Source organism: Diabrotica undecimpunctata, chromosome 6 (assembly GCF_040954645.1).
Source record: "Diabrotica undecimpunctata isolate CICGRU chromosome 6, icDiaUnde3, whole genome shotgun sequence".
Taxonomy (NCBI): domain Eukaryota; kingdom Metazoa; phylum Arthropoda; class Insecta; order Coleoptera; family Chrysomelidae; genus Diabrotica; species Diabrotica undecimpunctata.
This window is the reverse complement of record NC_092808.1, coordinates 147,176,569-147,204,033: the sequence shown is the minus strand read 5'-3', so window position 1 is coordinate 147,204,033 and position 27,465 is coordinate 147,176,569. Positions and strand designations below refer to the sequence as shown.

Genomic DNA, 27,465 nt, shown 5'->3' with positions numbered 1-27,465 from the left:
CTCTCTGTACCAACCCAGGTGTCCGCTCTTTTGGATTTAGAGTTTTTAGGGGCTAAATAATGAGCCATGAAAATGGCGGACATATTACTTATCGTTAATTTTTCCCCAAAAAATTGCAACTTCACCCCTGTCCGCCACCCCTTATGTATCCACTCTCGCGTCCGCCCTTTGGGATTTCGTCTAGTTATACCAAGATCTTACTCTGGGCAAATTTTCAGCCATATTATCGATCGTTAATTTTTTCGAAAAAAATTACAACTTCATCCATGTATAGCCACCCCCTGTACCACAAGGGGCGTCCGCCTGTAAGGCAAAGTCTTAACCCAGTTACAATGAATATATTCCAATAGAGAAATGTCATATTACTGATCCGTTCAAAATTTCGGCCCTATCTCTCCGACTATTAGGCAAGCTCCCCTTTCGTTTAAAGGAGACAGATAGTTGAACGATATTTTATACAATGTCTATCACCGGTTATGGATTTATTTTTGTCCAAGTTTTATATTGGTCCACTATTTCAAATGCAGTTCAAAGAGACATATATTAAATTGTATGTTCCGTTTTAAATTCGTTCAATCTGTATACTCCAGTAGTTGGTCTTTTCATCTTATTTTTAGTCTACCTCTTAGTCTAATTAGTACTGGTTTCCAGTTTGTTATCTTCTTAATTAGTCACTTTTCTTCTCTTCTTTGTATATGTCCAAACCATCTAAGTCTTTTATATTCTCCTTATTCTGTCTTAATTTGCCGTTTATTCTCCTCATAATTTTTCTGTCAGTTATTTTTAGTTTTTCTGCATCTTTTATCGTAAGGCATATTACTTTTGCTCCGTAGGCTATTACCGTTATAATTACCCGGGATTCACGGGTCAACCCCTGTAAACCTGAGCAACCTTGCCGAAGATTGGGCAACCAACCCCTCTGGAAGGTAGGGTCAGGGCCGATGAGGAAGGGAGAAATGGTCCCTTAAAAAATGGAGCTTAAAGTAAATGTCAAAGAAAACCACAGAGAAGTGTACAACCATCATACGACCAATAGCAACATATGGCGCAGAAACATGGATCATTACACAAAAAACAATAAACCATATTTTTACTTTTAAAAGAAAGTTATTAAGAAAAATATTGGGACTCGTCTACAACAATGGTACGTGAAGAATAATAGGCAGGCCACCTTATAAAAATGGATACTAGTGGAACAATTAGTGGAACTATCGTGAGACGTCGGTTAGTAAAATAACCAAGGAAGCGGTGGAAGAGGAAGTAAGTACCGATTCTAAAGAGATAATGAGGGTGAATAACTAGAGGAGAGTATCCAAGGAAAGGGATGCTTGGAGGCGGATGCTGGGAGAGTACAAGGCCTGACGTGGGCTGCAGAGCCATAGGAAAAAGATTATATTATATAGAAAGTTATAATAAAGTATAGTAAACTGATTGATTACTATATTTAAAATGTCATTAATAAAATAAATTTTATTGTGTCTAATAAATTATATATAAATATCATATTCATTTGCTTTGAACAGAGCAAAATAAAACATTCCTACTGAACATAAAATATATAAAATTAAATAATTTACTTTACAAGTGATTGGAATTAAATTTTAAAAATTGTTTGATGCCCACTGATTATCGCCTAATTACAAACGGGTCTTTTGTATGTCTTTTACTTGCATGCCAAATCACTCAAATAAAAAACAATGTAATTTTTGAAGTTATACTTCTATACGCATGGTCGGCGTTGGAAATTTGCATGAGAGTGAATCTGTGAAACCATTACATATGTAAGATAATAACGAGACAGAAGATATATTTTCTCTCTCTTCCTCTCTCGAGAATAAAAATGTTCCTTTTGTATATATATTTAATATTAATATATATAATATTATATATATATATATATATATATATATATATATATATATATATATATATATATATATATATATATATATATATATATATTATATATATATATATATAATATTATATATAATATAATATGTATTGATATTATTATTTATGTGATATGTTTTGTATTATCTTATATACTAAAACGCTAAGCCCTTTTCTTGTCCACCACTTTACTCAAAAACCGTATTAGATAATTAAAATATTTTTTCGGAATATTATTAGTATTACTATGAGATTGTCAAGATATACTTTTGGTACAAAAATTCACTTCCGGTTTTGAGATGACCGGAAGTTAAAATTTACTTTAAGTTTTAGATCCCACAATGTATATATGGATCGAAAGGTCTCGTCGAGACGAATCTAAATATGTACTTCCGGTTGCGATCCGACACCGGAAGTGACCCGAAACGCGCACAAAACGTCAAGATAGAGCAAATCTGACACCGGATTCGTGATCAGCATGCAAAATTAACTGCTAAATGATATCCATGTCGACATTTGATGAACTAAAAATTGCATTCCGGTTTTGAGGTCGACTTCCGGTTTCGTTTTTATTAGTCAAATTTCATTTAAAAAACTCGATGTCGAGTTGGTCCGCTAGTTTAAAATTAAACGTTTATAATTATTTTAGGCTTTTGTATTTCAAAATAATCACTGTTTTACCGAGAACTGTCAATTTTGAAATTCGTTAGTGTCATCTCTAATTGGCAAATCCTTTACGTGTTTGGTTCATACGCTGGTGATTGTGAGTTCGAATCCCAATTATGAATTTCCTTTTTTATTTTTGAAATACTTAAAAACCTCACGTTAATCTTATTAAATATATGTAATATACGCCAAAAACATAAATTTTAAAATAAAATCAAAATTTACAACATAATCCGAGTTATTGGTTTTTTATTTTTATCTTCGTAAAGTAAGTTATGTATATTGGCAGTTTTAAATACTTATGAATATTACATTTTAATTTATATTGTATTATTATATTGAATTACATTGCAGTTTATTTATTGTATTGTAATTTTTATATTAATAACAAAATAAACAATAAATTTTACTGCAGAGTATGTGTAATTTTTTTTGTATTCAACTCCTTTTATACATATATAAAAATAAAAATATATATTTTCATTAAAATATTGATACAATCCTTCATTTATTATACTCCTATTACAGGTCAAATGTTTATATACAGCAAACGATGCACCATATACCTATATAACTAATTCTTTTTCTCTTTCTGCTCTCTCTTACCTATAGCATTACATATGTAATGATTGTGCAGATTGACTCCTATATAAATTTTTAACGGCGAACGCGTGTATATAAGTATAACTTCTACCGGCAGTCCCACTGGACTGCCACACCCGTTTTTTTTAATGCGCAGTAAAATAAAGACAAATTGCTTATTATCGATAAATAAATAAATAAAAATAATTATTTTTTGATTCAAAAATATGAGTCACCTAAATAAACTTTTTACGACTAGCAATACGTTATCCCATCATCACTTTGTCCATCCAAGGCACGAACTTTTGAATATTAGTATACACTCCCGGAAGATGTTCCCTTCCACAGCCAATACCCCACGAAACTAGTCCTATTAGTGTCTTTCGTCCTTCGACTGTTAGCGTCAAAGGCCCTCCTGAGTCTCCTTGACAGGAATCTCTACCACCCTAAAAATATAGAGTTATTATGTTATTAAAAATGAAAGAAAAACAGATTTTAAACTAAAGTTTTTAAATAATATAGACATAAATATCACAAAAATAAAGCAAAGAAAAGAACAGCACGTTTAGATGAAAAAGCGCCTACCGAAAATGTCATCGAATACGAAAATCGGTCAGACACTTTAACAAGACAAGGTTCACCAGAAATTACTCCTGAAAAGGTCTAATTGAGACCCCCTTCCAAAGCAAGTCCACGATAAATATTAAAAAGGGATATCGCTAAACAGAAGTATTGAATGATACCCCTATCAAAGAAACTCTCAGGGAAGAGCAATTCAAGAAGATTCCACCAAGAAAAGAAGAATTTGAAGAACATAAAACAAACAAAACACATAAGTTCCAAAAAAGTCGAAGCTTACAAAATATCATTAAATGTCTGCTGACTCTACAAACTACGAAGGTCGTATGTGCCTTTACTGTTTTGACACATTTGTACATAACGTCGTGGCAAGTCCAAATTTTGAAGGTAATAAGGCTTAATGCAGAATTCAAAAATAACCGGTGTTTTCAACTCCAAAACAAATCTAACCAGACGAACTTCTTAAGATTATAATCAGAATACAATATATAAAAAATATATAAAACGCAAAATATTAATAAATAAAATTATATAATAAAAAATAACAAAGTCAGCAGCTTTTACAGTGAAGAGAAAAAAGAATAAAAGAAAATACCTTACCTCTTTATATCCGGCACACAGAAATACATCGTGGATAGTCTCCCGTCTTCCTGCAGCTCGGAACCATCTTTGGCATCTCTCGTTTGGTATAACTTCCACTTCGACCTCTTGTAATGTTGAAGGCACGGTAGCTTGTCCGTGTCGGGTTCTGCCCCAACCGGCTACTGTTGCTTTCCTTCCAACTAATTTGGTCTGAAATTAAGAAATACAATACAACTTTGAAATATTACAAAATTCATATTCTTTGTCAATATAATCTACATATTTTTAAGAATTATAACTGACAGAAAAAAAACTATTTAATAAGTGTTTACCATTATTATTTAATAATAACAACTAAAATATTAGCTGTGAAAAGAACTATATTTTAGTACGCAACTGCGAAAAATATAGTTTAAACTAATGCACCGATGCAGACTGAAACTCCCAAAAGTCTAAGTGCCACGAAAATAAATTTTTCTGCCTAAATATCGGCGGAAAAATATTTGCCGTGAAAATAATTACTTTAGGCTGCTAGAAGCGAAAAACTTTCTTTCATTGGCATGCCAGTGAAGACTGGCAAACAAATGATACGATTTAAATACTTGAACTGCTGGATAATGGACAACCTAGATTCAAAGGGCAATTTAACCTAGAGGCATGTGGTCGTGAAAACTACGTACGTAATATAATTACAGATCTGGCTGTAAAGGTGCCGTCTATTCCGTCGTGCAGCCGAGCTGTAAAGAACTCATGACAGCGTATTATGTAATTTGTTACCTCAACCACCCTGTTCCTGTCTCGCTCTTTCTAGCATCTCTTTTTTCTTCATAATTTGCGTAATTATGTCGAGAGTAACATCGTAGGATTCTTTGTTTTGCGTCGCTTTCTGTATCAGATTGTTGGGCGTTATCGCTCCTAGCCTTGATATTAGATTATTCCGTTCTCTTTGGAAAGTAGTGCAAGCTAGAATGCAGTGTTCTGCGTCGTCTATGACACCACAATCTATACACAAATCATTTGTTGTCTTCTTTATTCTATACGTGTACGACCTAAAGGAGCCATGGCCGGTGAGAAATTGTGTAAAAAAATAATTTAACCTTCTGAACCTACATTTAGACCAAGTTACCACATCAGGGATTAGCATTTTGGTCCATTGTGCCTTCTCCGTTTTTGCCTCCCATTCATTTTGCCATATTTGGAGCATATGTGATCTTACTTCGGATTTTATTTCCGGTAAATGACCGTTTTCTCTGTTATATAAAGTGTCTCTTTCTTTAGCTAGGAGGTGAATGGGGAGCGTACCTGTTATGACCTGTAGGGCAATCGTAGAAGTAGTCCGGTATGCGCTTGCTAACTTTAGTAGAGGCTTCCTTTGTGCCTTTGCAAGCAGTTCTTTATACTTTCCATTCTCAAGACTTCGTACCATACGGGAGCGCCGTATAAGAGGGTAGAATGCACAATCTGAAGGTACATTCTTCTTTTGAGGGAACTTGGACCGCCGATATTTGGCATAATTTTTATTAATGCCGCGGTTCTCTCTTCTGCTCTTTGGACTACTTTCATCAGGTGCTTTGTAAATCTTAGACCTGTGTCTAGTTGGATGCCCAGATATTTAGCACAGTACTTAGGCTCTATACTTGTACTACCTACTACAAAAGCCAGGTTTGGGCGGTCTCTAGAGCCTTTCAAGATCAGAATTTCTGTTTTTTCTGTTGCCAACTCTAGATCTTGTTTCACCATCCATCTTTTGACTTTTCTACAGCTTCTGTTGACTAACATTTCTAACTCCAAGTTATTTTACACTAAATGAGTAGAGCTAAATCGTCTGCGTATGCAATAGCTTTGGTCTGTGCTCCATAGTCGATTTCTAGGATTTCATTATATAAAATGTTCCAAAGCATTGGTCCTAGTACGGATCCTTGCGGTACACCTGCTGATGTTTTCAGGTCTTTAGGTTTTGCCACTTGGACATACCTTTCATTGAGGTAGTCCTTAATTATATTGTTCAAATAATCTGACACATTTGCTTTTTCCAGTGAGGTGATAATGTGACCCCAGTTGGCTGAGTTGAAAGCGTTTCTCACATCAAACATCACGAGGGCGGCCCATTTCTTCCTCGTCCTTTTTACAGTGTCAACTATTTCTTTTACCGCATCGATGGATGATCTAGATTTCCTGAATCCGTACTGTTTGTCAGATATACTTCCATTTATCTGTAATTCGTCTTCTAGGCGATTTTTAATAAGATTTGCCGTGAAAATAATTACTTTAGGCTGCTAGAAGCGAAAAACTTTCTTTCATTGGCATGCCAGTGAAGACTATAAAACAAATGATAAGATTTACATACTTGAACTGCTGGATAATGGACAACCTAGATTCAAAAATAAGAAAAGGAGTAGATATGGCACGAGAAAATATCCTTTCCGTTTTGATCATGCTAGTCTTAGAATAACAACAACAAGCAGCCTCTGATTTGTCAAATTCTATCTCTATTTTGTATTGTTGTATGGAGTAGAAGCTTAGACCATGAAATTCTGTATAATGAACCGCCTTGAAGTCTTCGAAATGTTATAAGACCTTTTTGGTATAAGACGTATGCATAAAATATTCTGAACGGTTAACGTCACAAATGACGAAAGTTTGAGAATAACGTGAAAAACAGGTCATTGCGACTAGCCTTTTTTACCGTATCATATATTAGCATACTACTGTTATGATTTTGTAGACGAGCGGATTGTGTGATATAGATATCCAAAGTTCGTCTCATAATATTTAGTTGTCGAAAACATCTACGTTTTTACCCTAATTCGTTCACCTTTTGTAAAGAAATCTGGGTTATGAATAACTACTGGTTTTTATATTTTTATCAGGCGTATTTTTAACTGATACTTATAATTAGGCTTACCATACGTCCCGGTTTAACCGGGATTGTCCCGGTTTTAGACATCGGTCCCGGAGTCCCGGCCGGTTTGTCATTTTGTCCTGGTTTAACAAAACTGTCGTAATATTAAAAATATTAATACTGACAACCTTTTTGACGAGCTGTCACGAAAGTTTTTATAGCAAAAAAGAATGATAAATGGAATTCCACGACGATACAAATTGATTATGTTGATAAATGGGTTTTTATTTTAACATTTTCCTGAACAACACATCGATACACTCAACCTGGTAAAAATGGTGCAATATATTTTGTGCTTACCAGGCACCTCTGCTCCTTTAGAGCGTGTCTTCTCGATGATGAAACATATTTGGTCGTACGATAGAAGCCGTATGTTGAAGTCTACCGTAAAAGTATTACTATACTGTAAATTAAACCCTAAATGACATGTAATGATTTTTTACGAAAAAATAAAAAAAAAATAACATTTTATTAAAAAAAGTACATACAAGCGAGAAGTATGAATAGTACAAAAAAATCGGTTGCCTGTAAAGTCGGTTTTACGGGCGAAGATTTTACGTGACAACGTCTTTTTCTCGGTAGAATATTTAATGATATGAATATTATTAAATTGCACAATAGGAACAAGGAATTGAATGAAAATAAGAATTGCACAAATTTTAACTATAGAAATATATTTTGTTTACTAAAACATTGTACATGTAAACTTAAACTTAACTAATTTCTATTTGAGTGATTTTGTTGAGGATAGGACGATGATCGCACAAGCACGGAAGCACGGACCGATTCAACGCGCCTAATTCTCTAGTGCTGCGCGCGCAGCGGACCGATCATGTTTGAGTGGGAGAGAGACGCAAGGCATTCGCCGGTCCGGCGGGCCTCTCTCTCGTTCGGTGACTCACTGTAACAGACGTGAGCGGGCGTTACACTTTTTCATGAATGCCTCCGAGCCACAACCTAATTTAAGACATTGTCACGTCAAAAATAGTTATTTTATTATTAATAAAAATTTTTGGCAGCAGCTTAATCATTTTTTTTTTGGATACTTTACCCTATCCACCACTTACTGTCCCGGTTAAGAGTTTCATAATTATGGTAAGCCTACTTATAATCTTCTGTATGTATGTTATCTCTTTATTCGTTTTAGTTGCTTTAATACAGATTATTTATAGCTCTTGCTTATATTTGTTTATGGTAGCATACAGACCCAAAGCAAAAAGGAGACACAGAAGCCATTTAAAATAAATTAAACAGAAACGATTTGTGGAGAACCGTATCCACCAGTATTATGTAAATAGATTTGATGATTGCTTTACACTTTATACAATTTTTGTATACTTTAATTCATTGTTGATCTTTTTTACAGCAATAAAAATACTTACGGTGGGCGAAGGAAGACAAACTGGTAATATGTGCTGCTTAAAACGGACGTTTCTGTCCAATTTTACTAGAGCTAAATCGTTTTTGAAATCCGAAGGTGAATATGATGGATGTACCTCTTTTCTTTCCACTGAATATTCCTCATACGGAAGTTTTTCTTCCTGGTCCCGTACGTCCCATTCTCCCAAACGGATGCGAATATTTCCGTTTGCCGTTCTAAAAATATTAAAAAAATAAAACAAAAGCAATTTGAATGTAATAAATATGTGAAGAGATATAAAAACTGAAAGAAATAATAATATATTAGTATATAACTATAAATCTGTATGAATATGTCCGGGAAGGTAATTTTACTATAGTGTATTTTTATGTATGAGAGAGTAATAAAACAATAAATTATGTATGCAATTCCCTAAACTGTTGATACGGGTGACTCAATGAAAAACAGATATTTGTCAACAAGTTTACAGAAGTATATAGGAAAACAATTTTAAATTGAGTATGACCACCAGGTATAAAGGTTGGAGCAGAATAGAATACAATAGTTGTGAGGGTTACTAATCCCTAAATAAGGTTGCCAGTGTCGGAGTGATGGAGGTTAACAGGTACTAATGAATTTGCAAGAAATGTAAGATGTTTATTTTATTGGTTATATATAACCAATAAAAGTTTAATAAGTACCTACCTATTTGCAAAATAAAGTTTAATTCTTTAGATAAAATAAAACGTTTTATTTTATCTGAAATGAGTGCATTCCACGAAGTAAGGGTTTCAACAATCAAACATTTAATTCTTTAATTCCAGGAATCTACGACAGTAATTGACTAGATAATTACCTTCTAAACTTATTCCACAGAAAATGTGATAGTGGGTTTTTCCATTTTGTATATAGGAAGGTCCAAGTGGCGTATTCAAAATTCTTAACAGTTCACTAAAAGTAGGTACTTCAGTTGCAAGGTGCAGTTTATTGTGTATACTAGTATTATGGAAAATTTGGAAGTGCCGTGTAAACGCCGAAAAATTGGTCCTCTAACAGTTAATGAAAAAACATTAATATTCAATTGTTTTAAATCATTTACAGACAAACGTTTATGTGAAAGTGTTGATGAGACCGTTGAATTAGTTAGCAGTACACTTGGTGTTGGGAAATCTACGATTTACAGAGTTATTAAAGAAGAGAAATGTGGTAGTTTTCAAATGCCACGTAATGCTCCAGGGAAACCAAAATTTCAAATAGAATATCATTTTAAAGAAGGACTTCGACGGAAAGTGCATGAATTCTTCTTTAGACAAGAATTTCCAACATTGGATAAAGTTCTTGTCTCAGTTCGAGATGATAAGGATTACCCAGAAATGAGTCGAAGTACGTTATGGAAACTTTTAAAAGAAATAGGCTTCCGCTGGAAAAAGAATCCCAGCAAGTCTATTTTATTAGAAAGAAGCGATATTGTCATATGGAGAAGACATTTTCTAAGAACCATAAAGGAAATGAGAAACCAAAAAAGAAAAATATTTTATCTTGATGAAACATGGATCAACGAGGGTCATACACCAAATAAATTTTGGCAGGATGAAACTGTTACAAGTCAAAGGCACGCTTTTGTAAATAACTTATCTACTGATTTAAACCCACCATCAGGAAAGGGACGCAGGCTGATAATAGTACACATTGGCAGTTCAGACGGTTTTGTTGAAGGTGGTTTATTAACTTTTGAATCAACTCGTACCGGTGACTACCATGAAGACATGAACGCTGATGTCGTTCAAGAATGGTTCGAACAAATGATAGATTTTCTTCCTAAGAACTGTGTAATAGTAATGGATAATGCAAGTTATCACTCCAGACTTATAGAAGGACTGCCCACAACCAAGTGGTTAAAAAAAGACTTGCAGAATTGGCTGAGTTCAAAAAATATTACGTACCATCCCGGATCTATAAGAAAGGAACTTTATTCGTTGTGTGCCCTTCATAAAGAAAAATTTAAAAAATACGAAATTGATGAAATTGCCAAAAATCGTGGAATGACAGTACTTAGATCCCCACCATATCATTGTGAATTAAACCCGATTGAACTGGTATGGGCACAGATAAAGAGTGAAGTTTCAAGAAAAAATACCACTTTTAAAATTCATGATGTTAAACAGTTGTTTTTGGAGGCCGTAAATAATGTAAAACCTGAAAACTGGGAAAAGGCAGTAAATCACACTATTAAAGAAGAGGAAAAAATGTGGAATCTGGACAATATTACTGATAAAATGATCGAGCCAGTTATTATAAATCTTGGTTCTGAAAGTTCATCTTCTGAATCTGATTTGGATTTGTAAAAAGTAGCTGTAAGTTTTATATTAATATTTTTATTCATCTATTTAACATACCTTAGACGGTTTTAAAAACTCTTTTTCTCTTTTGTAATTTTTAAAAATTTTAAAAAATGTGAATTTTTTAAAACCCTTTTTAATGTAGGCCAGTCAGTTCTAATATAGTGTGTGATAAAAGAGGTCACTTTTGTTTACATACACATAACACTTTATAACACTGAAATAATTCATTTATTTTTTACAATTATTCAAAGTAATTTTTCAATTAATCTTGAGCACGCCCATGGAGTGGTCGGAGCTACCAGTTAAAATTAAGCTAATTACTCTCTCGTTCATAAAAATAAACTATAGATTGAGTTAGGGGTGAGACCTATTTTTAATAACTGTTTACTTTAATCTTAAAATTGTTTATTTTCTTTAGTAGAATGTTTTCATATTTTCATATAAGCAATTAAATTAAATTTTAACGAACGATTTATGTGTAGTTTAATTATACAATGCATAGTAAATAAAACAATGTTATTTTTTGCTTTTGATCAGAAATACTGAAAACTCTAAATCAAACAAACACGACCAAACCAATAAACTATCCAACGAATGATTGTTTTTAAACTAATTTCATGGATGCATAGACGCGGAAACATGGTAATAATTTATATAAATAAACAACATGCAAAATTGTGAGTTTGTTGAAAATTGTAAATTAATAATTAATTAATACCTATCTAAAACGTAAGGGTAAACAGCGCAATATTTGTTGTAATTAACGTTTGGAAATTGAATAAAATAAACAAAACATATATTTTAGTCAAATAAACAAAGAATAATTACGAATTTATAAGTTTTCCTTATTTTAACGTTTAATTCAGATAGTTTTACATATTATAAAGTTAATATAAGTGATTTTTCTCACCTCAAGTATAAAATCTTAGAGTACAAACATTTATTTAACACAAATATTCAAACTCCGCCTGTATGACAAATGGGTAGATCGAGTAGCTCAGGAGTCACCACTGACGGTCCTAAGCCTGGATAAAGGAGGAGGAATATGGGCAGTGGGCTACCCACTCGATGGAACAGGATGGAACTTTCGGAAACGACTGAAGCTACGAAACATGGACTATATAATATATAATAAACCAGGAGCTTAAACCGCACTTCTACAAGAATTAAAAAGATATAAGCTCATGATTACTGTGCTCTTCAGAAGACAATATGGCTGATGAAAAATGTCAGGGACACTAAAACGCACACAATTCTATATAGTGGGAAGGAATAAGGAAGCAAAGAATGTAGAGTTGCATTTGTAGTGGATAATTATTTTAAGTTAAAAATAATAGACTTCCAAGCAGTCAGTGAAAGGATATGCAAGTTAAAAATTTGCACCCACTTCTTCAACCTAGCAATGATAAACATTAACTGTCCAACAGAAGAACAAGAACAACATACAAAGGAAAGCTTCTACAAACAGCTGGAGATAGTATTATGACAATGCGCCCAAAAATGACATCAAGATTATAATGGGTGAAATTAATGTTAAAATAGGCAAGGAGCCGCAGTTCTATAGCACAACAGGCAAACACCCCCTGCATAATAAAACAAGCGAGAATGGGAAGTTTTTGATAAATTTTGCCACCAGTGAAAACATGGTTATAAGTTACACATGCTTCCCACATAAAGATCATGTGCTGATAGACAAAAGGGCAGCCAGTGATATCTCAGATGTAAGAACACGATGAGGAGCATGCTGTGGATCGGACCATCTTTTACTCCAAACCAAATTTAGATGCAGAGTTAAAAAATAAAGAAACGAAAGACAACAAAGAACAAACAAACTGGACCTGGAAACACTAAAGATTCAGGAGTGTAAAGAGTTCGAAAAAAAGTCGCAAATGAGTTAATGACGCTAGAGCTGCACTTCATAGAGGGTAAATTGAATAACATCAAAACAGCAGTACTGACAGCAACATCATCCACCCTGGGAAACAAGAAAAAGGCGAGGAGAGGAGCATGGTTCGATGACGAGTGCAGACAAGCAGTAGACGAAAGAAACGAAGCACACAAAATATATATATATATATAACAAGAAAAATACGGCAAAGACGAACATTATTTGAAGTCTCAAGATCGAAAGTAGACAAGATATGTAGAAATTAAAAAGGAGCCTATAAAAATGGACAAATAAAAAAAATTGAAGAAAATTTCAAAAACAACGAAATTAAAGGGACTTACAAATATCTAAAATAGATAAAAAGTGGGTATAAACCTCAAACAAGTCTATGTAAAGATGAAAGTGGGCAAATAATCAGTGACCAACAGAAAGTCACTGAAACCTGGGAGCATTATTTTCAGACCCTACTTACCTCAGAGAAAATATTATTGGAGAGTATCAGACGGGCTTCCGACGGGGAAGATTGACACTGGATCAAATATTTACAGTCAAACAGATCCTGAGTAAATCATGAAAACATAACATTATATAGGGAGACTAAATAAGATAAGGAGATAAGGATAAGGATAAGGAGAGACAGATAAGACTAAAGCAGGGAAATGGGCTGGCCCCAACTTTGTTTAACCTAGCACTGGAGTATGCGGTTAGGCAAATGTAAACTGGACGAGGAAACCTACTGACCAACCAAACGGTTCAACTGGCCGCTTATGCCGATGATATATGTATTATGAATAGAACATCAACAGGAGCACAGGAAAAATACACAGAGTTAAAAACGCAAACAAAAAGGCTAGGTCTGGAAATTAACACAGAAAAAACAAAAATTAAAATACAGACGAGAAGAAATATAGTCTCACAAAACATTATACATGAAGATGACATTGAAACGGTTGGAAAGTTTACATATCTGGGAGTAGAAATATATGACGACGGATCAGAAGATGGAGAAATACGAAAGAGAATAACGCAGGCAAACGGAGCTTATTTTGCCTTATCCCATATATTTCGGTCTAAAAATGTCCACCGAAATACAAAAATGAGAATCAGTGAGGCATGGGCCCTGAAAGAAACATCCAATAGCAAACTCGGCACATTCGAAAGGAAAGTACTGAGGAGAATACTAGGACCTGTGAGGGAAAACGGAATCTTCAGAAGTCGATACAATAACGAGCTTTATCAACTTGATAAGAAAGCACCACTGCCAAACTTCATTAGAATACAAAGATTGCAATGAGCCGGACATGTGATAAGAATGGGAGCGGATAGGCTACCAAAAAGAGCACTGAATGCTAGAATGCATGGAAAAAGACCGGTTAGAAAGCCAAGAAAGCGCCGAGAAGACACAGTAAACAACAACGCACGCGCCCTTTTAGGAGTACGTGTATAAAGAAGATCAGCCACAGAGAAGCAAGGGTGGAGGCAGAAAACAAAGGAGGCCAAGGCTTAATTTGGGCTGTAGTGCCTTAGAAGAAGAAGAAATATTCAACAATTAAGTAGAATCATTGCCATATAATAGAAGATAGACTGACTGCTGCAATACAGAGGTTTTCCTCCAGTGCAACAGGAAAACTGACGCAAAGCAGTCCCTGCATCTATGTCTAATGGGTAGGGTTTATCGACCACGTCACCTTCTCATTGGTCATTTAGGTCACGTGGTCGATAAACCTGGTAAATTAGAAAGAGATGTAGGGACTGCTTTGCGTCAGTTTTCTCTGTCACACTGGGGGAACGGGCTGGTATTGCAAGGATTAGTCTACCTTTTAATATGCGTCTATGAGTTAAATTCACGTAAACAAGATTCAATTTTTGGTTATACAGCAACAACTTTTTACTGCCAGCCATTATCAGCAAGTTTTTAAAATTGATCGATAGTAATAATTAAAAATAGATAATTTTCCGCTTCTTGGGGCCCACGATATCAATAGAACAAGAACTGGAGCAATATTCACCAAATTCAGATATGAAACAATCTTTTGCAAACTGTCACAACTCCAAATGTACCTAAATTTTTATCCAAAACACAAGCAATAGTTTTTCCTGCTCTGGAAAATACTAAGTTGGAAGAATATTTGTTTGCAGTTGGTGATATAATGCATCGCATATATATTCTTCTTTTCTCCTCTAGAATAGAAATAATCTATTTAAGAACAATTTTGTCTACTTTGGTATGTAATAAGTTGACTTTTTCTATTTTGAAAAAATGTCTTAAGAATCGCTGTATTTAATGCTGTTGCTCATTTTAACATATCATATCCAGTATAATTTCTAGTTCCACAGGATAGTCCTTTATATACTGCTTTACATTTTTAACGGAATATATCTAAGAGCATCTTCTAAGTGATCATAAAAAGCCCCCCTTTATTTTTACATAGACCTAATTGGAAAGCACACACATACACACACTATATTCAACAAGTCTTTTTTAAGCACATGTTTCACTGTCACCTCTTCTAGAGAAATAATAATTTTAAAAAAATTGTCTACATCTTAAAGTTTATATCATACCTCCATAATATGGACCATCAAATCTAAACAAACTAAAGTAATTTCGATATAAAACACGATAAATACATACGTAGCAACACAATGTGCAGCGGTAACTATCCATCTTTCATTTACTAGAGCTCCTCCACAAGCTAATTTCTTGCTTAGAAATCCCGTCTTAATGAGAGCAACTTGCCAGGGATGTGATCCGAAACCTGTGGGGTGACCTCCGACTATTCTATTACTTCTGGTATGTAGCTCACCACAACCTGAAAATGATTGTGTTATCATATTTTATACACATCATTTAAAGTACATAGTTTGATATACGTAGTAGGAATATACAGCAATTTAGTGTACAATCATTTACTGAAAATTTTTCAGTAATTACAATAAAATTGTAATATTATCCAATATGTATAGGAGTCTATCGTTGCTATATATTTTTACAAAGTAATATATTAAACAGTTCCTGGTATATACAGGAAGATTCGTTAAATTTTTTGCCACTTTAAAACCCTTTTAATGCATGCGTTAATATTTATATGATGGTATCTATAGTCATTCTCACGTTTAATATTCAGTACATGCTCTTATGGACTAAATCAAATCTCTTTTTTACTATTCTTTAAATTTTTCAATGATTCTATTTTTATTTACTGTTACGTTGTTGCCAGTTCTATTTTCTGTCAAGTGTCCCAATCTTTTGTCAATTCTTGTGATCTGTGGGATCAGCTATTCAGTTAACCTAACTATGCGACAGACAAAACTGACGAAAATCAGTCCCTGCATCTCTTTCTAATGGGCCGGATTTATCGACCACGTGACCTTCTCATTGGTCATTTACGTCACGTGCTCGGAAAACCCGGTAAATTAGAAAGAGCAGGGCCCAGTCTATTTATATCATGTGTCTATGGAATCAACAATAACAAACAATGTAGCATTTGTATTTTCCTTGATATATATTTTGAAATCCCCTCGTATATGTATTAAATTGTTATCTCCTCATATATGTATTAAAATAACGATGAATCATGTTTCTCTGTTCCTATCGTACAAGTTAAAATACGCAAAAAGTATTTTCAATTCCTCTTAGCGTCGCCGAGTAGATATAAACACATTTTTAGAGTTTGTTTATATTTTACAGATTACAGATGTGTTTTTCCTTGATATTTTCCTTAATCTAAACCGCTTTTAGGATATTCTGCGTTTCAAATAAATATTCCAGTTTATATGTTTTGTTTATGGTAAGTTAAGCGAATGAATTTAAAAGATTATTAGACTACTCTCGTTTGGGTAGCTGTCAGAGGCAGTGGCCTACAGTGTGGGTCCAAATTGTTCGTCAAATTTGTATTGTTTGTGTGTTTCTTCATTTTTTTTATGGAAGATTAGTAGATTTGCAGTTAATTGTGCAGTACGTGTTACGTTACGTGCAATGGTTTTAGTTTTGTAAAGATGTGCCGCTGATTTGTTTCTACCTTACTTTTATTTGTCAAAGGTCATCTTCCAGACCAGTTGAAGCAGTCCTTTTTATTCAGGCATAGCAGAAATTCCAGTATGATTCCATTTTAATCCCAGTAGTGCATTGTTTTTTGTTTTTGAAACCAAGGTAACTTTTTTGTTTTAAACTTTCAAACAAATAAATAAACATAATAATAATTATATAATATAATAATTGCTTTCATAATTTAAATAATGAAATAAAAGGTTTTAATAAATATTGTAAGGTGTCGCTATGCTGTCTTAGGGTGTGGCTATGCTGTCATTTTAATTGTTCTCTGTTAAATTCAATGTTGACATATGACAGCTAGATTCAAATTTTTGTGACATTAGCTTGTTTTGTTTTTAAAAAAGTTTGATCTTTATGAATAGGTTTATTTGAAAAGATAATTCTTAATAAAAATTTAATAATTTTTTATTTGCCACAGTTTATAGCGCAGTAATATTAGTAACTTATGTAGCAATTCCCACTTTAGGACATATGTAAGTTTTTCTTTGTTATTTTTATATTTAGTTTTGTGACTATTAATAGAGCCTTTATGTACTATCTGTATTTGTAACTGTTTGTGTTCAGTTATAAATGTTTAATTTATCTCTCTGAACCATTTTGTTTATTCTAGAAAAATCTCTTAACCCCTGTTTGTGTTCTTTATTTTAGGAAAGAAGAGCTTTTTTTCTTTTATCCAGCAAGATTAGGATTCTTCGAAGCGGCGTCCTTATTTCAAATAGCTAGAGGTATTTCCTATTGTTTTTATTTGCCCTTTTGTCCAGGAGATTTATGTAAGTATCCATTTGTTTAAATTTTTTTTGTAGTTGCTCCAATCCGACCCCTTGCCATTCACTTATCCACGACCCAGCTCTCCAAATAAGCCCTGAGTGCCGTTCGCACAGTATCATTTATTTTTCTTGCCCTATCTCCACCCCAGTAACTTCTGTCCCAATTTTGAAACCCCTATAATTATACCCTATGTGGTAGGCAAAATATTTACGTTACAACAACATAACCTATAATTGCATTGACACAATCATAGACATATAATACAAATAGTGAAGCAAAGCAGTACCTGCATCTCTATCTAATTTGCCAGTTTTATCGATCACGTAACCTATATGACCAATAAGAAGGGACTGCTTTGCGTGCGAATGTATGGCAGCAGTCAGTCTATTTGTATTATATGTCCATGGACACAATTATAATATAATAACCTACAATTGAAATAGCACAGAACATAAACGATACACAGAAATAACAGATTATAATAGATAACTATTGGCAACATTGTTCTATTTCCCATTTAATTCATACTGAATATAAAACATGGACGGACTATAGATTTTATTAATGTCATTAAGAGAATTGTCCCAAATCTCTTGTATGACCAAGTTGAAAGTTTTAAAATGGAATAAATTATACTGAAACCTCCTGTATTTTAATAAAAAATATTAAGTAAGCGCATGTGCCCTAAATACCTGTAGTGCATGGTGCTCTGAAAAAGATGTGATAACAATTTTGTGTAAAGAAATTTAGAAAAAAAAGACATTTAGAGATGACACAATATACGGGTACTTACCTACTTTTATGTAAAGATTATTGTTGTGTTAGGATGAGTACCATACAATAATGTACCAATATCAACATGTTTAATAAAATCTTATCCAAAAACTTTCGATTTCAGAGCATCTTCGCAGATATTGAAAAGTAATTATCAGTTTTTGTAAAATTGTGAAAGTAAAAAACTTAAGACTAAATATTTAACGTTGCTCTTAGAGCATGAAGCTTTCTTAGAAGCGTAATATAACAAAAAAACAAACACAGAGACATTTCACACAATATTTTAGAGTTTTTACGGATGATGTTTTAAGATATCTGTTTTCCATATAAAAGCAACTTCATTGAGTCGGAGCTAATTTGAAAATTTATTATTTCTAATATTTTACGGTTTTTATTCAATTTAAGATAATAAAAAGTCAAAGGAATATGATTAAATTACATATATATTTAACGATATTGTACCTAAATATGTTATTTGTGTTTAATTTTAATATTTATAACCATTTGATAAGATGCAAGATAATAAAATATTTATTATTCTGGAGAACATTGATCCAGATGACAGAAACTTATTAATGCTTATGATACTCATTTTTGAAAGTAGATATCCATCTTGATAACTGATTCAAGTAATAATTTGTAGTCTGCCGCTACAAGTTATGAGTTTGTCTATATATTTTTCTTTTTTCCAGTCTTTCTTCCATTTTCACTGTTGTGTGTCGATAGTTTCCACATTAGTCCTGAAGTCTTTTGCCGTCGTTACTTTAACGCATTTGGCGTCTTGGTAATGGTTTTTTTGCTTCATAATATCGCCAGTTTTGTATTTATATTAGTACGAGATTCATCAGAACGAACAGAAATATAGAGAAAACCAACTTAGGATAAGAGTAAAAATTTAAACGGAAAGCTGGAAAAAAGAACGTTTTGAAGAATTGAAATCACTACAAGAAAAGGGGGACTTTGGACCATATAAAAAGGTTAAGGAAATTTTGAGTGCATACAAGAAACACCATAAGACTCACCTAAATAATGATCAATGAGACTACGGTCATATCCAAGAATAACTAGCTAAAATCTATGCTTCGTCCCTCTTAACAGATAAGGGACCGAATCTACCAACTACTAACCCACGGAAAATTTATTCAACAAACAAGGTCCCTGAACTGGATGGCATTACTTCGGTAGCCATAAAATTGTTGGAAGATGACAACGTTGACATGCTGGTAACAATTTTTAATGCCATATATAACACTGGCCACATTCCAAGTGATTGGCTTTATTCAACCTATATAATGATCCCTAAATCACGAAGACCGCCAAAGTGCAACAGACCTATCAGTTAAATAAGCCTTTTGCTTAAAGTATTTTTTTGCATCCTGCACATAAGAATGTTCAAAAAGCTAGAAGAGCTAAGCGCAAGACACAATTTGGATTCAAAAGCGGACTGGGTACACGCGAAGTAGCTTTCTGCCTAAATACACTTGTACAAAAATGCATTGTCCAACGAAAGGATATATTTATCACATTCCACGATTACAAAAAATCGTTCGTTTATTGTAAAAAATGATTCAATGATAAAAATTCTACATAATGCTTACATGACCGAAAAATATATATAAGTTATCATCCAGAATCTCCAGTGAAATCAAAAAGCACGAGTGAGGGTGAACAAAATCAATGAACAGAGATATTCAAAATTTTAAGAGAGGTATGACAGAGTATGTGTTTGGTCTTCTGTGCTGTTTAAGCTCAATGAGGAGAATGTTTTTGCAGGCTCTAAGTGTAGTTATAAAGATCTACGGGTACTCCTGCTGGTACAAAAACCAAATGCATGATAATAAGAATAAAACGCACTTTTATGACACACAGTTGCAAGAAGATAATGCTTCAATCGAGCAAGTGAAAAGATTTCAATGCTTGGGAGTGACCAATGAGATCCTCAACAAGAAAAAAAAGCCATGCCGAACAACCGACACAAGCTTTTATTAATGTTTACTATGTAACCACAATATCTCCTTTAATCTCTGCTAGAGTATGGTTAAATGCTATGTATGATCCATAATGGTTAAAAATATCAGCAATTAACAAATTGGAGGCCTTGGAGAATTAACAAAATGTGAACTTTGCGAAGAATGTTCCGCAATACCATGGACAGATAGGGTGAGAAATGAGAAAGTTTCAAGAAGTGCAAATACTGAAAGAGAATTACTCAATTTGATTAAGGTATGAAAAATTGCCATCTTCAGCGCGGTCGTCCGATACTTCTTCTGCCGATTGGTGACTTATCTCTTGCTATTTTGACAACACAGGTGTCATCTATTCTGCTTATATTCCATTCTTCTATACACTATACGTTAGATTTTCTTCTAATGTCTTCACTTTTCCTTCGATCTCTCAGCGTATTTCCTGTAATTCTTCTCAGTACTCTCATCTCTGCAGTTTCCAGTAGCCTTTGCATTGTGGCTGTGTCGGGTCTTATTTCTGAGGCATATGTCATTATTGGTCTTACATTGGCTTTATAAATTCTTGACTTTATCTCAGTTTTAATGTGTCTGTTTCGCCATATAGTATTATTAAGGCATCCAGCCAGTCAGTAATTCCCAGTCCTATCCTGAGAGAAAAAAATACGCAATCTTTCAACTAATTATTAAAAAAAAATTAAGAGCAAGAGAAGAGTAGGTCTTAAACAAATGTCGTGGCGATGGAATATAAAGAACTGGACAGGCATAATTAACACTGGCGAGCTTTTGCAAGCCGCAGAAGAGGGAGATATCTGGCCTTAAGATAATTTGCCAAGGTACTATAGTTGCTCGGCACTATAAGCAAAAACATATTTTTGCATTTCATCTATCTTTCTTAAAATGATAGTGGTGTCCAGCCCATCTCCATTTTAATTTAGTTGCTTGTTCGTCAGCGACTTTTTCTTTTGTTTTATTTCGAATTTTATTATTACTTTTGTGATCTTTATCTTCCATTACGATAAATACCTGCCTTTCAACTAGATTTCCTTATTATTTAATTTATTTAGATTTTTATTGGTTTCATTGTCGTTCCGTTTTTATGATTACTATCATTTTAGCCTGATTTTGAGTATATAATAACCACACAGATTTTAAGATTATATTGAGTAAATTTTCGGTTAGGATCTTTAGACATCCAGAATATGTAGGTCTTTACAAGTGCTTTATACCTTTCCAAAGCCAGCTTGTTCTCCTTCTTCTCCTAAGTGCCTTCTCTGTTGAGGTTGGCGATCACTATGGCAAATTTCTCTTTGTTCTGGGCTTGATGAACAAATTCATTTCGAGGTGGGTCCAATCTCTGATGTTGCGTAGCCAGGATTTTTTCTTTCGTCCTATGCCCCTTTTACCTTCAATCTTGGCTTCTAATATGTATTACCTGCAGCTGCTCAAATTCCCTATGGCGCATTATGTGTCCTAGATATGAGGTCTTTCTAATTTTGATAGTATTGACCAGATGAGGGCGTGTGTTCATTGCTCTCAGTACTTCTTCATTCGTAGTTCTGCTGGTCCAGCTTATTCTTAGCATTCGGCGGTACATCCACATTTCAAATGAATTTAATTTGTTGACGTCATACTGTTTTAATGTCCAGGTCTCACAGCCATATAGTAATAGAGACCACAAATAACACTTTAGTATTCTCAATCTTATTGAGACTAATAGCTTGGGGTTACAGAGCATTTTACGCATATTCATGAAACCAGATCTTGCTATTTCAATACGTCTTCTAATTTCTTTTGAGAGGTCTAGTTGACTATTTAGTTCTCTGCCCAGGTATATGAAGCTTTGGGAACTCTGAAGGGTGATACCATTTATTTGTATGTTAGATTTAACTTGTTCATGGGGGTTTTTGTGGAATACCAGAATTTTGGTTTTGGAAAAGTTAATGTCCAAGCCCAGCCTGTGACTTTCTTCTGATAATATGTTCATCAATATTTTTAGTTGGTCTTCTGTTTCTGCTAATACTACGGTGTCATCAGCATGTCTTATATTGTTAATGATGATTCCATTGGCTCTAGCACTTTCAGGGCGATCTTCAAGAGAAGCTCTAATTATATGTTCGGCATATCCATTAAATAATACGGCGGATAAAATGCAACCTTGACGAATACTGTTATTGTTTGTTCTACTAATTAATGAATATCGAAGTTTTGTGAAAATTTGATTACAACGTTGTGAAAGTAGTGAAATTAGTCCGTATATGGTTAGGTCTGTAGTGTTATTTTTTTGTATTTTTATCAAATTGTCAACATTCCACTGTTTAGGTAATTTTTCTTCCAAAAATAATTTATTTTTAGATTTCTGATGACTTTATTCTTAGCCTTTTCCAAAATTCTTGTAATATAAGTCTTTGTGTATTAACATATATTACTTAATCAAATTTTGTAACCAAAAATCTTATTTAAACTTTGTAAAACCAGTGTGAATGTAATACGTCTTATAAAACCAACATAGCTGCAGCTCAACATAGCTCTTGGTTTATTAATCTCTATTTGAATTACTTTGAATTATTTGAACTTAGATGAAAATGGTTTCTGAAACATCATAATAATTTATGTATAGTTTTATTCAGTGTTTTATTCTAAAGTATAAATAAATAAAACATCGGTTTATGCAGATCTCTTGAATATTTCGAATTTCTGAAGTGCGCTAACTGTCAATAATATATAATTATATTCATTTTAAAAGTTTTTCGGGTAAATGTAATAATATTCCATAATATATGTCCATTGAAAAGTAAAACTCGCTTGAAAACATGGACCAACATCAACCAATGAAACATGCGGCGGTTGAATATAACGAGTTTGTCTTCCATATTGACAGACACGTAGATTACAAACAGTAATAGACAAACTTCATCCAAACCACATTTAAACATGAGTGTCCAGCTAGAACACGGACAACTTACATTATGCAAACAGTAAGGCTGTAAAATTTGCAATATGATACGCCTACGTATTACATATGTACAGGAGGTCACACAAACATTGCTTTAAATACAGAAATGTTAATGAAACATTAAACTTTGTTTAAGTCTACTGCCTTTCCAATGGTTTCCTCAAATGAAAAATATCATTTGCTCTTTTGGATTTAAGGCACAGAAACGGAGAGATTTTTCTCAAAACTACAAGTTAAATATGCTTAGGGTTCTATTAAATTTTTATATAATAAATCTTTATATTACTGATTTGCAAATATAGAAAAAAGAAAGCAACATTTTTATGTTGCTTTAAAAGAGCAAGATTAGATTTATCCAAGATGAAAATAAGAAAATACTGGTTCATGAAAATCATGTCAAGAAGCGATGGAAAAAAAAAACTTTGAGAGTTTAATTAATGAAGACTTTGACAGAACATCAGTTGAGCTAATGGACCCAATAAGAGCAGCGGTTATCAAAATAACAGAAAAGGAAGTTTGTCAATATTTAAATGCCATTTTTTTATTCCGATCATTGTTTATCTTGCTTATATCGAAATATTTATATCTATCACTTTCTTTTATTTTTGTGCTTTTTAGTTTTAAGTATCTTCCAGCTTACCATTACACATTTAGTTTTCGATGGAAGAATTGATAAACTTCCGCTTGGGATATATTCTTTATATATATTTCGTAACAAGTAGTGAATATCATCTTGATCTTCTGCAAGTATTACTTGGTCATCTGAAAAGTGCAAACTGCATAGTATATGGTCTTTAATTATTTGGTATTTTCAATTTCTATGTTGACCTAAACATGCTCAATTGGGTTAAGGTCTGGATTGACTGCTGGCCAATCGAGAACTTAAATACGAGACACGATATTTTCTTCAAGCATTTCTCTTATATACCGATCAGCTGTTAATTCTGTGTGGTCTGCAAAGCAGATGCCTGCCCCTATCATAATCGAGCCACCTCCAAAATTTCTGGCTGCTCTTATATTACACTGAGGAAAGCGCTCACCGGCGCGTCTGTAAAGTGGAATACTTCTGTTGGATCTACAAAATGCAAATCTTAACTCATTGGTAAATAAAATATTAGTCCAGGCATTTTGTCTCTGATAAGAAACTCCTTTATTCTCTTTTAAACCAAATTGACACTTATTCGAACATAATAGACTGTGAAAGATCATATCACAGTTGCCTAGCTGTAACATCACATGCATGCAAAGTCTACAGACGTAAATATCTATCATTTGCGGGGTTCGTGTACATGGGACGTCCTGGAACTTTTCTTCTTTTGTAACCTCTAGTTTTTTTATACTTTCTTAAACCTTTTAAAACGCTAGATTGGTGGATTTCCATAACATCAGCAACATATTGCTGCGATCGTCGATCTCCAATTAAAGCTACTTGTTCCGACGTTGAATTACTTTTTTTTGTAAGAATGCACTTCCTTATTGAAAAATCAAGCAGACATAGTGCACAGGTCAAATTCTGCCCATAGTTAATATTCCCTCTTATTAACGATTTGTTTACTTTCTTTTTTGGCAAAAACACGTTTTAACCTTAAAATGTTATATGTTTGTCGATATCAAAAGGAGACTATAGGCGAGTATTATATCATTCTGCTAAAAATTAAAAATTACTCTTAAACTTTTTGTGATTAGTATATAATGTTAATACATTAACTAAAAAAGTAAAGTTTATGACATAAATAAATTTAATAAAAGCACACACACATATACACACAATTTGTACAAACCCCAGATCCGAGTGACATGTATGTTCCAGTGGATTAGTGGGACCCACATGTCCGAAGATCAAACCGGTCACACTCTTAATGGAGTGGTACCTATCTGACCCTCCAAGCTATAACCAACCACCCCTCACCATCACAGGACATAACGAATGGGGAGGCTTTTGTAGCGTTACTTTGGATGCCCTAGATAATGGATCATCCCCTGTTTTACTTTGTGTGGTTAGGCCACCTAATTTTAGGGGTAACTAGATGTGTTTTTTCTCCCTATGACTGATTGAATTTATTATTTGACTTCACTTAGGCCTTGCGTTTCATAAGTATGTTCCGGACAGATGTCCGGATTTTTGTGTGCTCGGTCGCAAAAAAGTAAAGTTTATAACATAAATAAATTTTATAAAAGCATAATAACATAAACAGATGGAATAGCAAGTGACAATTAAGATGGGATTTAAATATAATCTAGCATAATTGTTTAAATATAATATCTAAAAAGAAATATAGAAAAGTACAAGCACCTAAAAGCACATGAATAATATCAATATATTCTATTAAAGAGGGTTGAAACTTAATTTTAAGCAAAGCATAAGAAATGCACAAGAAACATAGATGTGACTTTAACATAAAAGTGGGAAGGAAAATAATATTGTGTATTATTGGCTGTATATTTTTATACGTATTCTTTTTTTTTTTTTTCGATATATTTCTTTTTTCAATAAACAAAATAAATCGGACTTTACTTTTCTATTGTATTTATTGGAACTTACAAATAATAAGACTTGTTAACTCAGGCAGTGGGAAAAAAACAACTACCCAGTTTGTGCAGGAGCAAATATATGGTTATTAGTTAATTATAAGCCAAACAAGACTCATCAATGCCATTCATTGGACCGAAATCCTTCTGCGGTATTGCAAAGGCAGTAACACCAAAAGCTACAAGAAAGTGGGTAGCACACAAATCTCTGGAATGGTGGGAGAATCGACCAGAACAAAGTTAGGCGAAACAGTTCATTATATGTATATCGCCGAAATGGTTATTTATATATAGAGATGAGTAATAGGAAACATAAGTAGGTTATTAACGAACCTATTGTCAGTAGCAACCTAAAACATCTACTTTTAATCACTCAATATTTACCGTAGATGACTCAAGATGAGCAGTTAAGATGAAAGATTAAGAAAAGCTCACAAATTTTGTATCTACGAAAGAAAACCTGCCGATGTAGATGAACAAATCTCCAAATTATCGACATGATTATAAATGAATACAGTGTCGAACAATTGGCTGAATAAGAAAGGTTTTTGTTGAAGCATATTTTCTTCCGTCTGCAACAACAACGTCTAGACCAAAAATTAATAGAATTCAGATACGGCAACATCGAAGAAATATACGAGCATATAAAGGCGAGTATAAAGCAAGCAGCATTCGAAGCCCTTGGGGAAAAAGAACATATAACAAATAAACAGCACTATTATGAAATAAATGAACCAACAAAAAGAATAATTCAAGAAAAAAAGCAACTATACAGAAAATGGCTGACTACAAACAACGATGAAGTTTATAAAGAATTAAGAGAAAAAGATAGAGAAGTGAAAAAACAAATAACACAGCAAAAGAATGAAGAATGGGATAGAATCTGCTTAAATATTGAAACATATATAGGAGGTACAAGAACTTCGGAGTCATGGAAAGTACTGAGAGGATTGAAACAAAACTCAAAAGATAAAAATTAAATTGGGAAATATACAGGACAAAGAATGGAAGGACTACTACAAGGAACTATTAACAGAACAAAGACCACAATTCATTGGAAAAGAAAACAGGCGAAGACGAAGCAGATTCCCACAACAAGAAATAGAAATAACAGATAGGGAAATGAGAACGGCCATAAAAGCAATCAAAAATAAGAAAGCACCGGGACCTGGAGGCATCTCATCTGAGCTTATAAAATACGGATCAAAAAAATTACACCGGATGATACAATGGATATTTCAGAAAGCCATAAATGGAGAACAGCTCCCAAAGGAATGGACGGCGGCATATATGACATCTATATTTAAGAAAGGAGATAGAAAACGATGCGAAAACTACAGAGGAATAAGCGTAATATCATCAATAGGAAGATTATATGGGAAGATACTGCGAGAAAAGATAGAGCAAGCGATAAAAGGCAAAATCGGAGAGGATCAGGCAGGCTTTACGGCAGGAAGATCATGCATAGACCACATATATGTACACACTGGAACAACTGTTGGAAAAGAAAAAAGCAAAAAATAGAGATATACACTTGGCATTTGTGGACCTGAGAAAGGCGTATGACTCTGTACCAAGATCAGAACTATGGGAGGCAATGTACAAATTAGAAATACAGACGGAACTCAT

At 33.5% G+C, this 27,465-nt stretch overlaps 1 protein-coding gene across 5 annotated transcripts in view; it reads right to left on the bottom strand.

The window, feature by feature from the left end:
- Positions 1-3,264: 3,264 nt before the first annotated feature.
- Positions 3,265-27,465, bottom strand: part of LOC140444074 (serine proteinase stubble) — a 100,939-nt gene continuing 76,738 nt past the window's right edge. For 2 of the 5 annotated variants that reach the window (XM_072535705.1, XM_072535706.1), the window contains 4 exons: positions 15,430-15,607; positions 8,587-8,800; positions 4,321-4,512; positions 3,265-3,587 (listed from right to left, as the gene is read on the bottom strand). In XM_072535705.1, the coding sequence (XP_072391806.1) occupies positions 3,408-3,587; positions 4,321-4,512; positions 8,587-8,800; positions 15,430-15,607 (764 nt within the window). In that variant the 3' untranslated portion in view covers positions 3,265-3,407. The remainder of the gene's footprint in view (positions 3,588-4,320; positions 4,513-8,586; positions 8,801-15,429; positions 15,608-27,465) is intronic. The other 3 variants (XM_072535703.1, XM_072535704.1, XM_072535707.1) reach the window with 2 other exon arrangements.